This window comes from Barbus barbus, assembly GCF_936440315.1.
Source record: "Barbus barbus genome assembly, chromosome: 36".
Lineage (NCBI taxonomy): Eukaryota > Metazoa > Chordata > Actinopteri > Cypriniformes > Cyprinidae > Barbus > Barbus barbus.
The window spans coordinates 26,246,342-26,261,624 of record NC_136714.1 but is presented as its reverse complement, the minus strand read 5'-3'; the positions used below and the strand labels follow the sequence as shown (position 1 = coordinate 26,261,624).

The following is a 15,283-nucleotide window of genomic DNA, read 5'->3' as shown; positions in this document are numbered from 1 at the left end:
TGCATTATTCCTTTACACTTGAAGACTATGGGGAAAATTACCTCAGATTCAATTAAAGTGGATGTTTTTTGTTTTGTTTGAGTTATTTGTTCTATAAAATATTATAATTAATATAGTATACATTTTTTCTATGACCATGGATGCTTATGCTGTTGATAGTGTTTAAATTGTATTCATCCCATGAGAACAATTTCAAACAAGCAACTAAACAGCATCTTGCAGGTCTTTTGATTGGTCAATAATGTACAGGCGCATCTCAAAAAATTAGAATATGGTGAAAAAGTAAATTTTTGTCTTGTTACTTATTTCAAAAAGTGAAACTTTCATATATTCTAGATTCATTACATGTAAAATAAAACATTTCAAAAGTTTTTTTTGTTTTAATTTTGATGATTAGAGCTTACAGCTCATGAAAGTCAAAAATCAGTTTCTCAAAATATTAGAATATTTACATTTGAGTTTCAGTTAATGACCATCCCTACAGTATAAATTCTGGGTATCTCTTGTTCTTTGAAACCACAATAATGGAGAAGACTGCTGACTTGGCAATGATCCAGAAGACAATCATTGATGCCCTCCACAAAGAGGGTATGTCACAGAGGGTCATTACTGAAAGGGGTGGCTGTTCACAGAGTGCTGTATCAAAGCATATTAAATGCAAAGTTGACTGGAAGGAAGAATTTGGGTAGGAAAAGGTGCACAAGCAACAGGGATGACCGCAAGATTGAGAATACTGTCAAGCAAAGCTGATTCAAACACTTGGGAGAGCTTCACGAGGAGTGGACTGAAGCTGGAGTCGGTGCATCAAGAGTCTCCACGCTCAGACGTCTTCAGGAAAAGGGCTACCAAGCCACTTCTGAACCAGAGACAACGTCAGAAGCGTCTTACCTGGGCTGTGGAGAAAAATAACTGGACTGTTGCTCAGTGCTCCAAAGTCCTCTTTTCAGATAAAAATTAATTTTGCTTTTCATTTGGAAATCAAGGTCTGGAAGAAGAGTGGAGAGGCACAGAATCCAAGCTGCTTGAAGTCCAGTGTGAAGTTTCTGAAGTCAGAGATGATTTGGGCTGCCGTGACGTCTGCTGGTGTTGGTCCATTGTGTTTTATCAAGTCCAAAGTCAATGCAGCTGTCTACCAGGAGATTTTGGAGCACTTTATGCTTCCATCTGCTAACAAGCTTTATGGAGATGCTGATTTGCTTTTCCAGCAGGACTTTAGCACCTGCCCACATTGCCAAAAGTCTCCCAAGTGGTTTGCTGAGCATGCTATTACTGTGCTTGATTGGCCAGTCATGCCTGACCTGAAGCCCATATGGAATCTATGGGATATTTTCAAGAGAAAGATGAGAAACAGTCGATCCAACAATCCAGACGAGCTGAAGACTCAATAGTGCCTCAGCAGAGCCACCGGCTGATCGCTTCCATGCCATTCCTCACTGATGCTGGAGTTTCTGCTAAAGGAGCCCCGACCAAGTATTGAGTGCAGAAATGAACATACTTTAAACAACTTGAACTTCTGTTTTGCAAATCTTAGGAAATATTGTTTTTACTTTACATGTAATAAATCTAAAATGTATGAAAGTTTCACTTTTTGAAATAAGTTACAAGAAAAAATAAACCTTTTCACCATATTCTAATTTTCTGAGATGCACCTGTAGTCATGAATTTTACCTGCAAAAACATACATTAGCAAGCAAAATGAGCTAATAAATGCACTAATAATTTTAGAAAATAAGGCAAATTCTGGTCATTTTAAACTGAATATGCATGAAATGCCTAAAACAATCCTCAAAATTGCTGAGCCTTTACAAAACTTAACCATGTCCCTTAATTGTGCGCAGGAGGCATTTGTGAAATTTAGTATTTGGCTTGATATATTGATATATTTCTTTCCTCCTCATATTGACTTTAAAACTGGTTCTGCCAGTGTTGGGTGTCTTGCACTTTATTTGTAAAAAAAATATATATATACACATATATATATATATATATATTAGTTGTTAATTTTCTCTATTTTTATCAAAATAATAGTTGTTAATTAGCTTATTTGTAGTGCATTTAATTTTTTTTTTTCCTGTTTCATCAAATGTTATTTGTTTTTTTGGACCGATGCGTAATTTATATGAAAACTGAAAAGGAAATGTATTTCAAATATCAAGCTGCAAATGTGAATGGTTGAGTTTTTTTCTCAAGACATTAGTTATAACTGACACTTATAAGGATGATATACTTGAGGGGTCATGAGTGATTGGTTGTGCCTCTGTTATTATCAATATATTTGCCTTTTATTAAATGTGCTTTGAATACACAAGTGCACACACTATTAGATCTATGCCCTGCTTAAATTATGGTCAAATCATAACTCAAAAACTATATGCACCAGCTTGGATGCAAAGATATAATTCTTTATAATAACTTACAGTTTTAACTTGCCAAACATATACTTATTGGCCTGTTTATTATTGTTAATTGGATAACCAAGATTGTGCTCCTCAAATTTCAACGTCATGAATGTTTTTTTTTTCCAATTTAATTTTATTGTTCAAATGTGCATGCTTGCATTAGTGCAACAAGACCAGGCTGAAGGTATAAGTGGAGAAGGTAAATATTTGATTAATTTCATATCATTCCAATGATTAAATTTCCCAACACGCTGTTTATTCTGCATGAGTTTGGGTGAAGACGTCATGAAATAATGTTTTGACGTGTGCTGCTATCCCTACTCTTCTTAGTTGTTAAAGCTCTGAAACAATCACTCGTTGTGTCCGTGTCTCATTTTTGAATCACATTGGTCCATCTGAAGATTATTGATATTTGATGTGATTATTAAAGATTCACCAGTGTGCTAAAAGAGTTACTGACTGCCAGTAACAGATGCTCTGATTTTAATATTAAGTTATGGTACAGTTCCTGATAGATGTGCCATTTCTCATGTAATAACTGATACAAAGCAATGCACTGAATTGAAGACAAATGTAGCTGAGGTCTGAATGGAATTGTATGGGATGTTTTCATTGAAGGAGGTTGTTATTTTACACCCAAAAAAAGCAATGGTTTATGTCTAAAATGTTTTAGCTGGAATTGGGTGTCTAACGACGGCCAAAGAGGATGAATGGTGTGGTGGAAAGCAAATCAAGTCTTTATTTCTTTGACATTTCTTACTTGTGTGTATTTGTGTTCTTCGCTTGCCTTTGTGTGTAGGTTTTATTCTTGAATGTTATCACAAATTAATGTCGTTTCAATCATTGTATTGGTTTATTATTGGAAACTGTATTGTCATTTTGCCTTCCCTAGCCAACATAAAGTCTTTCTTTTTTCTATATGTCTTTAAAACGTGTCATTATTATAATTTACATATCAATCTTCTCAGAAACAATGGCCACTTGGAAAAACCATCTGATTATGACCTTTGACCCAAAGCATTTTAAACCTAGGTACATTTAATTCAGTCTCACGGCTGAAAAGATGAAAGACCCTCACACTTCTGCCATTTCTTTGAAGCTAAATGGATTTAAAAGCAAACTTTACATTTCACAATCTTAACATTTTAATTAACTGTAAATGATTGCTATTTGCAACACATGGTCTACAACTTTTGTCCAATTTGAAAGTAGGTAGTTATATTCCTTATTTAGCAGCTAAATTAGCAAATTTGAATTATTAAGTGCACATCATGACATAAAATAAAATTGCCTTCATGTAATGAACCACAAACCATATTTTATTTAAACCCAAAACTTTTATTTTAAAAACCCAATGGAAAAATCCTGAGGGAGCACAAATGGCTTGAACAAATAGGATTTATTTCCAGATTAAGAAAGAAAAAATTGACTTAGGCTTTATATATATGTGACTCTGGACCACAAAAAATGAGATTTATAATCATGTAAAAGTTGAATAAATAAGCTTTCTATTGATGTATGGTTTGTTAGGAGGACAATATTAGGCTGAGATACAAATGTTTGAAAATCCAGAATCTGAGGGTGCAAAAAAATCAAAAATGGTCCAAATTAAGTTCTTACCAATGCTTATTACTAATCAAAAATTAAGTTTATGGTAGGAAATTTACAAAATATGTTTTTATGCTTAATATCATAAATATAATGTAAGGATATTTAATCACAATATAATGATTTTTGGCTAATTTTGACCCATACAATGTGTTTTTGGCTTATATGCAACAAATATACCTGTGCTACTTATGACTGGTTTTGTCCTCCAGGGTCACGTTTTATTTCTTTTACTAATTTTTTTAATTGTAATAGTTTTACAAAAAGTATGTAATGGACCAGAGTGAGTGTGGCGCTGGTTGCCTTCACATAGCTGATATCAATTGAAGAGGATCTCCCCATTCACTTAATTTTTCTTCTTTCATTTGAATAAATCCAATTTTCATATGTCCAGCCAAACGTTCTCTGATTGGTCCATCCCCTAAGCCACACGCTTCTGATTGGTCGACTGTTCCCGTGCAGATTTTTTTCCTTTGAGTATGCGCTTGGTGAATGGCCGTGCGTCGTAGCAGCGTCCGGCGAATCTGATTGGTTGAACGCGTCGGGGCGTTTTATTTTTATTGGTCGACGACCGATGCCCGGTGTCCGGGTAAGATGGCGTCGGAAGAGCAGTGCTCGGCACCACCTCGATGGCGGTCGATATCCTTAACCCACGTAGAGTATCCGGCTGGTAAGAGCATTTTTAAATCGTTGGTTTCCCCTCAAAGCCGCATATCATCATACGACGCTTTATTCGTCTGTGGCACGTCGCGCGGCTGAATGGACACGGCCAGGGCTGGGGTGCCAAATAGTGCGCTTGTGTAGTGCGCATGCGCGATGGTCCTGTACGCTCCCTGTTACCCTCAATTTCTCAGAATATTCACGGTTTATTGTTAAAACATTAATCTAATTGAAGGTTAAATCGATAATCTCATGAGCAATACTAGCACTACATGTATGTGAATGCGTCTAATACACGCACACGAGCCCCAACAGCTCCTGTAAATTTCAGGCAAGACTCGTGGCTCTGGTGGGTTAATCCAGTTCAATCCCGGTTGCATCACACCCTTTCTGGGTCCTGTCGTTCGTGAGGGTCTCCCTGGATTTGGAAGTATATAAACTGACCCCAGAACCCTGGAACATATCAAAGCAAGAATATATTGCGCTAATGGTGAACACAGAGCCGCTTGCGGGATATCCAAGAACATCTTCCGTGTTTAAACTACTGTCACATTAGTTGGTGGTGTTTTTATATTAAATTGTTGTGCATGCTGCATGAGATGGTAAACCATGCCAGTATAAATGCACGAGGTAAAGCAAGCCTGGATGTGCAGTTTGGCTAATGCAATATTTGTTTGACATGCAATCATCATTTATATATGCATATGTGAAAAATGGCTCTCTATTGGTTGTGAAATGGCCCACTTTTAGTGCTTTATGCTCAGGGGAAGGAAGGTTTTAAATACAATCCGAGACAGTTCTTCTGGAATTCTCTGCCATGCATGGACTAATCTTTAATGTATTTCATTACTAATTCCTGCACTTTCTCTGATCATAGTAATTTTTCTGATCATTGTCCATTTACTCATGATTTGAATTGAAGCTGTTTTGCAATTTACAGGACCTAATTTTTTGGATGTTTAGTTAAGCAAAGGTTTTTCTCATTTTATTTATACTGCTTTAAAATCACAGTATTGACGAGACTACTCGCTGCTGTTAACCTGTTAACTGTCACGGGCCCACTTGCCATTACATGATTTAAACAGTAATATCTTAGTCTGAACCAAAAGCAATCTTGACAAACTATATATCATTTGAAAGCTTAAAGACTCTAGTTTTCATATTTGGTGACTGATTTTTAAAAATATTTTACAGGGCAACTGTAATTTGTTAATTTGTAAGAAGAGTGCTCATCAGTCAGACCTTTACTTTGAAATAGTGATACATATATAAAATCATGAAAAATCTCCGTTCATGTCAAGTGCTCAAAAGATAGAATTCATTCTATTTTTGGAGAAAAAAGGTCTAAAAGTGTTTTGAATATGAAGAAAAAACTATAGGTTCTCAATTTTTGATGCAGCGTGAACTATATCGTACGTCCAGGGTTCTTGTTGCATGTCTTTTATGTGTTTTTTAGAGGATGAATTGAAATCAAATACTGCCATACCACCCTTAATACTTCTGAATGTGATGTCTACGTCATAAATATTGAGAAAAGAATGGAAAAAACATGTTTCAGATCACTCAAAGCATATATGGAAATAGAGCCGCCCTTATATGGTTACTAATGGGGTTTGATGGTCATCTAGTGGAAAAGCTTGGTACTACGCCCAAACAAAATTTCACTGAAAGCTCATTTTTTGAGATATCAACCTCAAATTGGGAACACAACTTCTTCAGATTTTTGGTTTTGATTTTCTAGCAGTTTTAGAGTAAAACATGTTATGTAAAATATATATTTTACATAAAATATAAATATACAATTTTTTTTAATTTTATATTTTCACAAACTTAAAGTTCCATAACTTTTTTGTAATATAATTTTTATAACTTTTTTCACCTCTACAATAATCTGCTAAGTGTCTTGTTTAATAAGAGACCAACCTTAAGTATCTGCTCCAAACCATTCAAAATTTATAACAATTTAAGTTACTCAATACTAATACTCAAAAAGTGGAACCGACAGCTAACAAGTTAAGTGTGTTTTTACTGATTATGTAAAACATTATTGCAAAAATGTAATTTTTAAAGTGCCTTTTAACAATTTTGGATCAGCAAGATTTTTTTTTGGAAAGAAATCCATTTTTGTATTTATTTACCTGAATTTATTTGATCAGAAATGCAGTGAACATTTTATTTAATTTTTTAATTCTGGATTTTTATCATGCTTTATATTTAAAATGTTGGGAAAAACAAAAAACAGTTACATAATATGACTCTTTAATTGTCACATGACCTGTTTGTTGTTTACATTCACAACACAAAATATCACAATTATGATATTTGTGAAAAGCGTTCATGTTCTCGTAGAACTTTTTTACAAGTAATTTTCCGACTTGTATCATCTGACCGCTGTAAAATGTAATTAAATGGTTATTTCGTAATATTTTAAATAATGCCATTACAGAGCACAGAAATAACTATCTGATGTCCTTCTACATAAACTATACGTTTATTAAGACATTTGCATAATGACTGTTACTTTTAGTTTAGTTTATTACTCAAATTACACATATTTTGACTTAAGTTGTTATTAAAAACAGAAGTAGCGACAGATATGTTGTTCTGTATTGTGACGTACATCCGAGTGTAATGGATTATCAAAATATAAATGATGTAGGGCGGCATTTATTTCTATGCAGCGGTTGTTGATTGGATGTTGAGATGTGGGCGTGGCCCTGAAAAGTGGATGCAGATGAAAGTGAACTTGTGGGGGAGGAGTTTAATCAGACTAAATGATTGGATGAGTCCTGCTTGCATCGTTTTCACCAGAAGTTCCAGTTGTCAAATTTTAATTAAACATTATGATGGAAAAAAAAAAAAAGATTCATATGCATGGATGAAGCATATTCTATAACATGCATTATAATAAAAAATAGATGGGGTGGATTTTTCATGCCAACTTTAATAGTGCTTCCACTATTTTAATGCATAATTCAGAGTTTAAGGAAGTGAATGTCGAATGTTGTTAGTAATTAAAGTAATTGTGACGGCGTGAATGCACCATTTAGTTCAATTGAGTAGTATCCATTTATCATCTCAGAAATAAACATCTTAATCCATGTGTGTGTAAATATGTCTGACTTTTGGCAGTTTGGTTTAATGAATCAGTTGCATACCGTATAGTAGCTGGTTTGAACGGAGCCCTAGTTTGTTTTCACAGGCTCTGTGTGCAAAGAAGGACTCTAAATTGCTAAATCTTATGCTGTTTGTTTGTCCAGGTGATCTGACGGGGCAGGTATTGGCATGCATGAGCCTGTTGCCCATCGCGATCCTCGTCGGATTCGTCACTCTGATCGTCTTTAAGCGAGAGCTACATACGGTAAGTCACATGACATCACAACCCAGCAGGGTATAGGATCAAATCCCAAACTGCATACTACCTTGTTCTCATTACGCTCTTCATCCCTTGTGTGCGTTCTCTCTCTCAGATCTCTTTTTTTGGGGGTTTGATCATGAACGAGGGGTTAAACTGGCTGCTCAAACACATTCTACAGGAGCCTCGGCCGTGTGGAGGTAAGTAACGTCATCGGCGTGTTGTTTAAACAAATTCAGATACATCATTATAGGAGGATCGGAGTTTATGCAGACTGCCGTGTCAGTTTTTCCGCCAAAAAACGCATGCAAAAACAAAACAAACTATGCTTTATTGATTTACATGTCGGCCAGACGGTCTGAGTAGGCAGTTCTTGGCCAGAATAGTCTGCAAAACTGGACCAGACTTTATGCCAGTAGACACAATACTGGCAATAAAGTCATTCTAACTCTTTATGGACAATGTAACCACTCTCTTATTTGAGGACATATAATCATGATATGTTACAAACAGATGTCATAACACATCTGGTGATCATTAAAAGGTTAGAGGTTAATCCCTAAGGGCAAAGGTTAGCTGAGGGCCATCAATCAAAAATTTTGAAATAACATCCGGACCTAGTAACTACTTACCTGACTAGTTGACAACGTTGTGCACATCTCTGACATTTTGTGAATTTACTGAATTGTGTGTCGTGTCTCATTAACAGGAGGTCACGCCTCAGTCACAACAGAGTACGGGATGCCTTCCAGTCACTCTCAGTTCATCTGGTTTTTTGTCGTATACTTTTTTCTTTTTCTTTATTTAAGGTAAGTCTTTGTTTTTTCATTGATAACATTTTATTAAAGTTAAAAAGAACAGAATTGACAAGAAAAGGAGAACTTCTCGCTGCTCTTAGTTGTGTTTTAATATTATTTACTTGGAAAAACTGCTAGGAAAAACATAACTTTATTTGCATTAATATATTTATACACTGCCATTCAAAAGTTTGGGATCAGAAAGAAGTGTCTACTGTTCTCAAAGGCTGCATTTTTTTGATCAAAAATAAAGTAAAAACAGCAAAATTATATATATTTAAAAAAAAATCAGTTTTCTATGTGAATATATTGTCAAATTTAATTTGTTTTGATCAAAGCTGAATTCTCAGCATCATTACTACAGTCTTCAGTGTCACATGATCTTCAGAAATCATTCTAATATACTGATTTGCTGCTCAAGAAACATTTCTGATTATTATCAATGTTTAAAACAGTTGTGCTGCTTCATATTGTTTTTTGGAAACTGATTCAGGATTAATAGAATATATATATTTGAATCAAAATGATTGATATTTGTCTCCAGAATGCATCAGACGAACAATGCAAGGTGTGTTGAACTGTTATGGCGGCATATACTGTCCATCATTCTACTGACCGTGGCTCTCTCCGTTTCATACAGCAGGTAACGAGGGTTTCTTCTTTAAATAAGTGCAGTAGTAGTCTTACTGTATTTCTGATGCATTGCTCATGTTTGTCCTCATAGAGTCTACCTCCTGTACCACACCTGGAGTCAGGTGATTTATGGGGGTTTGGCCGGGATGGTGATGGGAGTGGTTTGGTTTTTTATCACCCAAGAGGTGCTAACGCCGCTCTTTCCCAAGATAGCAGCCTGGTAATGATGCAAGCACATGCACAGATTTTCATTTACAAAGTAAAAAATGAAAGTAAGAAATCTCTGTTTCTCTTTCTCTTCTCAGGCCAATCTCAGAGTTTTTTCTGGTGAGAGATACAAGTCTCATTCCCAACATCCTGTGGTTTGAATACACAGTAACCAGATCAGAAGCCAGGTAAACTCACCTACAGCATCTACTGTTAAATATCAGAATCAGAATCAGAATGAGCTTTATTGGCCAGGTATGTTTACACATACAAGGAATTTGTTATAGCGACAGAAGCTCCACAGTGCAACAGAAAGACAGTAACAGGACACAGATACTAAAATAATAATATACATTAGGCAATGTACAAAATAGCAAAAACACAATATATAATATAGACAATTGTGTGTACAGGTCTGATATGTGCAAATTTGAAATAAAAAAAATAAGTGTGTAAATATCAGGCCGAGGGTGTTTCACATGAGTCTTCTGGGCTATTTTTATAGTCAATTTATGTACTTTTTGTCACTCAACAGCCCTAGTACACATTCATTTTCATTGCATTTATATTTCCATTTTACGCATTTGCCAGACTCTTTTACCCAAAAGCCTTGTTCATTGCATTCAAGGCACATACTTTATTAGTTGCTTTCTCTGGCAAGCGAACCCATGACCTTAGCATTGCTCTTCTGTTTGAGCTACAGGACAGCAGATTTTTCTGGCACTTTCCAAAAAGGGTACAAAATAAGACCTGAAAGACTAAAAAATAAAAGCTATTAACAGAAAGTATGCACAACTTGCAATTCTTGGAACTAATATTTTCCACCATAATTTGCAAATTAATTCTTTAAAAATCAGACAATGTGATTTCCTGGATTCTTTCCCCTCATTCTGTCTCTCATAGTTGAAGTGTACCTATGATGAAAATTACAGGCCTCTCTCATCTTTTTAAGTTGGAGAACTTGCACAATTGGTGGCTGACTAAATACTTTTTTGCCCAACTGTGTGTGTGTGTATATATGTGTGTATATATATGTATGTATGTGTGTGTGTGTATATATATATTTATTTATTTATTTATTTAATTATTTATTTAATTAATTATTCGTTCTTGCAATTAATTTGGGATATGTCTATAAACAAAAGCTATAAACACAAAAACCTAGCCATAAAAAAATAAATGTATTGTTATAATTATGTTTATTATATTGTTATATATATATATGTATATGTTATAATTAAAAAAATACTTTATTATTTTTTATTATTTTGTGTGTGTGTGAGTATGTAGTGTGTATATGTGTATAGGGCTAACTAGTTTTGGACAGAATTTTTGGTTATAGTTTACTTAAGGTTAACGGGTTAACTTCCATGAATTAAAGATATAAATATTTTATCATTTTTTTGCAAAATAACTTTATTAGCCGGCCTGATTGGTTGAGCTTGTTGAATGCAGTTAGCATGACAATGTGTGTGTAAAAAAAAAAAAAAAGTTTGAATGAGATGGGATACTCGTCTATGATGGGAAGATGAGTCATTCCATAATGATGTCACTTCCAGTGTTACAATTTGTTCCATATTTTTAGTGGGAAAATCTTGCAGTGACAAGTTTGCATTGAAATGAAATTTTGGTATTTAAAAATAAGTTAAGTATAGGTGACATGTTAGATTATAGTTTAACTTATTTATTGCCTTATCCTAGTGAAAAGTGCCTTCTAAACTTTTGACTTACATTTTTCTTTTGTCGTCTTCTCATACAGAAACAGACAACGAAAGCTGGGAACGAAGCTTCAGTGATTTTCTACGAAACCCAGTGAAAACTGACAGAAAGGACCACACACACACACACACACACACAAACAAACACACACACTGGAGTTTCATAGTCTGGACTGTTCTGGTTGATGTGAACGCGCAGAACAGTGTACTTGTGGACCAAAGGAGCGAGTTCGTATTGCAGACGTGACCGTTATCACATGACCCAACCGTTCGCACGACAACATGGCCTTCTCCTCCCCCCGTCCTTAGGCTGCCCCTGCGCTCCTAATGCATGCGGACCGTGCAAGAGACAAAAACTATTTAATGACAAATGTAATATATACTTTATTCATTACCATTCACAGGGAAGATCTTAACAGTGGCGTGAAGGGGGGAAGAGGTAGAAGTGAATGAAAGTTTTACGATGCGACAAACTTATCAGCATGGCATTACTTTTATTTAAACGACACGTTAAAGGACCAGGGACAGGAATGCTGGGTAATAAACACAGGAGGGGGGGAGGCGAAAATAGCTCAACGTGGGTGAGGGTGGGGGGGGGGGACGAAAATAGCTTTTGCTCGTTTGTATATCTTAAGACTCAAATATATTTCACCCCAAAATAATAAAAAAATAATTGTAAGCCTATTTTTTTTGGCCATTTTTGTTTGCATTTGTGACATTTTCATGAGGGGTAAGAATATTTTTTCAAATTCTCATTACCGTCATGTGTCCAGACATTTTGCCTTTTTTTTTTTTTTTTCTCGTCATGAAAATTGTTACCATGTAAAAACTCTTAATGGTTTCATTTTCTTTTGGCAAAATAAATATTTATTTTTCAATTTTGAGGTGAACCCATGGAAGCAGATTCTGCAAAAAAAAAAGCTAATTTTTATAATTCTGACTTTTTTTTTCTTTCTAAGAATTGCAAATTTACATCTCACAGTTCAGACGTTTTTTGTACAAATGATTCAATTCTGAGTTTATACCTCGCAATTCTGACTTTCAACACTTGAAATCTTAGAGTCCTGACTTTTTTCTAAGAATTGCAAGTTTATCTCACAATTCAACAAGTTTACATCAAACAGTTCTCCCTCTTTTCTTGCATCTCTGACTTTTTCTTGCAATTCTGAGTTTTGCAAGGAAACTGAAAAAGGAAATTGCAAGGAAAAGTTGGAAATACCCGTTTTATTTTGTGGCGGAAACGGGCTTCTGTAGAAACGTGACCCTGGCATGTTCTTGACATGTTGTTCACCTTAAAACGTGTAATGTAAACTAAAATAATTTGCACTTTGTGAATTTGACCTTTAAACAAATCATATTAACACTATTTTTTTTTTCTTTTTGCTGGCACTTTTTGTTATAAAGTTTGTCTTTTTCACCCAAGCAGAATTTTTGCATTTGAATGTCTTGAGCATAAAGGCATTGCAGAACATGGTGTTGTTACAACTAGTTCCAGATTTATTTGTCTCAAGTGGTGCTGGGAACAAAATTATGTCATGGGAACAAATTTAATGCCTGTTTTTAGTTAGAATGATGTACTTTTGTTTCATCTCCGTTTGCATATTATGTTGTGTCAGACTTTGATCTGATAACACACAATTTTTCAGATTTCTTGGGCTTTAAGTCAGCTGATGGCTCCACTGCACAATGTTTGTTTCCATGTGCACATGACATGCAGAAATAATTAAAACATCGTTGCTTTTTTATTAATACCAATCAACATCTCGAAGGATGCCGTTCTGACGGGACAGGAAAAATAATGCTCAGCTTTTTATATTTGATGTGGGCAGGATGTAGGTTTTCATACCTGCCTCACTTTTCTGGTTTTCCCATAATACCACTTTTGAGTATTTAAGGACGCCTTTGCTACTGCTACAACATGATCACATGACAAATGGAAATACGAAAAGGACTAAAAATAATCCAAACCCAAACCTCAGGTGAAGTCTAGCATGCACCGAGGCCTGTTCTTTTAGGATGACGTAGAAACTGTCTGGGTGTTTATATAAAGGGAAGGGAGGTTATTACATAACTCGAAGATGATCCTCTCTTTTATCATGTGTAATTCATATCAAGCTGAATAAAAAAACAAAATATGTTTATCTATGAACTGTTGCACTTATTTGCGTCCGTCTGAGCAAATGTTGATTTTATTTTCTATTTATTAATGTGTATTATCAATTCCTAAAGTTACTATTTCTCTATTTTATTTCACCATTTATTGAATAAATCTATGTGCTGTATTTTATTAACTACAACACTATAGTGTCGATATACACTAAAATTAATGCTTGAATGTTATTTTTAATTAAGTACAAATACGTTCATCTAATTAACACAATTATATTCACTTTAACAGTGCTTTTTGATCTTGTGGTGGCCCATAGGGGTTGTTGTTCGTCTGTTGGCCGCCACATCCACCGTCTCTCTTTGTTTGTTCAGATGCCACATTTTATACCTTCTCGCTATCAACAATGTATCAAGGTTGATGCTTTTCTATTTTTTATTGGCCATATCGTATTTGGCCCGCCACCAATATTTTGCACCCCTTTTGATTCGTTATCTAATGGTGGAATATAGCTGAATCTGCCCTTTTTAAAATATATGGCCTTCCCTTGGTTGAAGGTGATTTCATCCTCCTTGATGTCTAGTGGCCTTTCCTTGGTGTCTGCACCTGGCATCATGTAAACTCACAATGAACTCACAGTCTATGCTACTTTAACACATTATTCAATACTTTGATATTACATTCTCTTTTCAGTAATATTAATATAATAACGTTTCTGTATTTTACTACTGAATTACACAATCTTAAATGAACTTAATATAATTCAAAACTACAGGTCCTTCTCAAAAAGTTAGCATATTGTGATAAAGTTCATTATTTTCTGTAATGGACTGATAAACATTAGACTTTCATATATTTTAGATTCATTACAACACAACTGAAGTAGTTCAAGCCTTTTATTGTTTTAATATTGATGATTTTGGCATACAGCTCACGAAAACCCAAAATTCCGATCTCAAAAAATTAGCATATTTCATCCGACCAATATGTTCATTTATGCACTCAATACTTGGTCGGGAATCCTTTTGCAGAAATGACTGCTTCAATGCGGCGTGGCATGGAGGCAATCAGCCTGTGGCACTGCTGAGGTGTTATGGAGGCCCAGGATGCTTCGATAGCCGCCTTAAGCTCATCCAGAGTGTTGGGTCTTGCGTCTCAACTTTCTCTTCACAATATCCCACAGATTCTCTATGGGGTTCAGGTCAGGAGAGTTGGCAGGCCAATTGAGCACAGTAATACCATGGTCAGTAAACCATTTACCAGTGGTTTTGGCACTGTGAGCAGGTGCCAGGTCGTGCTGAAAAATGAAATCATCTCCATAAAGCTTTTCAGCAGATGGAAGCATGAAGTGCTCCAAAATCTCCTGATAGCTAGCTGCATTGACCCTGCCCTTGATAAAACACAGTGGACCAACACCAGCATCACTGACTGTGGGTACTTGACACTGGACTTCAGGCATTTTGGCATTTCCCTCTCCCCAGTCTTCCTCCAGACTCTGGCACCTTGATTTCCGAATGACATGCAAAATTTGCTTTCATCCGAAAAAAGTACTTTGGACCACTGAGCAACAGTCCAGTGCTGCTTCTCTGTAGCCCAGGTCAGGCGCTTCTGCCGCTGTTTCTGGTTCAAAAGTGGCTTGACCTGGGGAATGCGGCACCTGTAGCCCATTTCCTGCACACGCCTGTACACGGTGGCTCTGGATGTTTCTACTCCAGACTCAGTCCACTGCTTCCGCAGGTCCCCCAAGGTCTGGAATCGGTCCTTCTCCACAATCTTCCTCAGGGTCCGGTCACCTCTTC

The 15,283-nt window shown here is 35.7% G+C and overlaps 1 protein-coding gene across 1 annotated transcript; it reads left to right on the top strand.

Annotated features, from left to right (window-relative positions):
• The first annotated feature begins 4,575 nt into the window (after positions 1-4,575).
• On the top strand, positions 4,576-13,524 carry LOC306856184 (dolichyldiphosphatase 1-like). Its single transcript, XM_079395268.1, has 8 exons — positions 4,576-4,677; positions 7,928-8,028; positions 8,138-8,222; positions 8,732-8,831; positions 9,364-9,462; positions 9,544-9,672; positions 9,758-9,847; positions 11,419-13,524. Exons 1-8 carry the CDS (start codon positions 4,602-4,604, stop codon positions 11,453-11,455), a joined length of 717 nt encoding a protein of 238 aa, XP_079251394.1. The 5' UTR covers positions 4,576-4,601; the 3' UTR covers positions 11,456-13,524.
• The last annotated feature ends 1,759 nt before the right edge of the window (positions 13,525-15,283 follow it).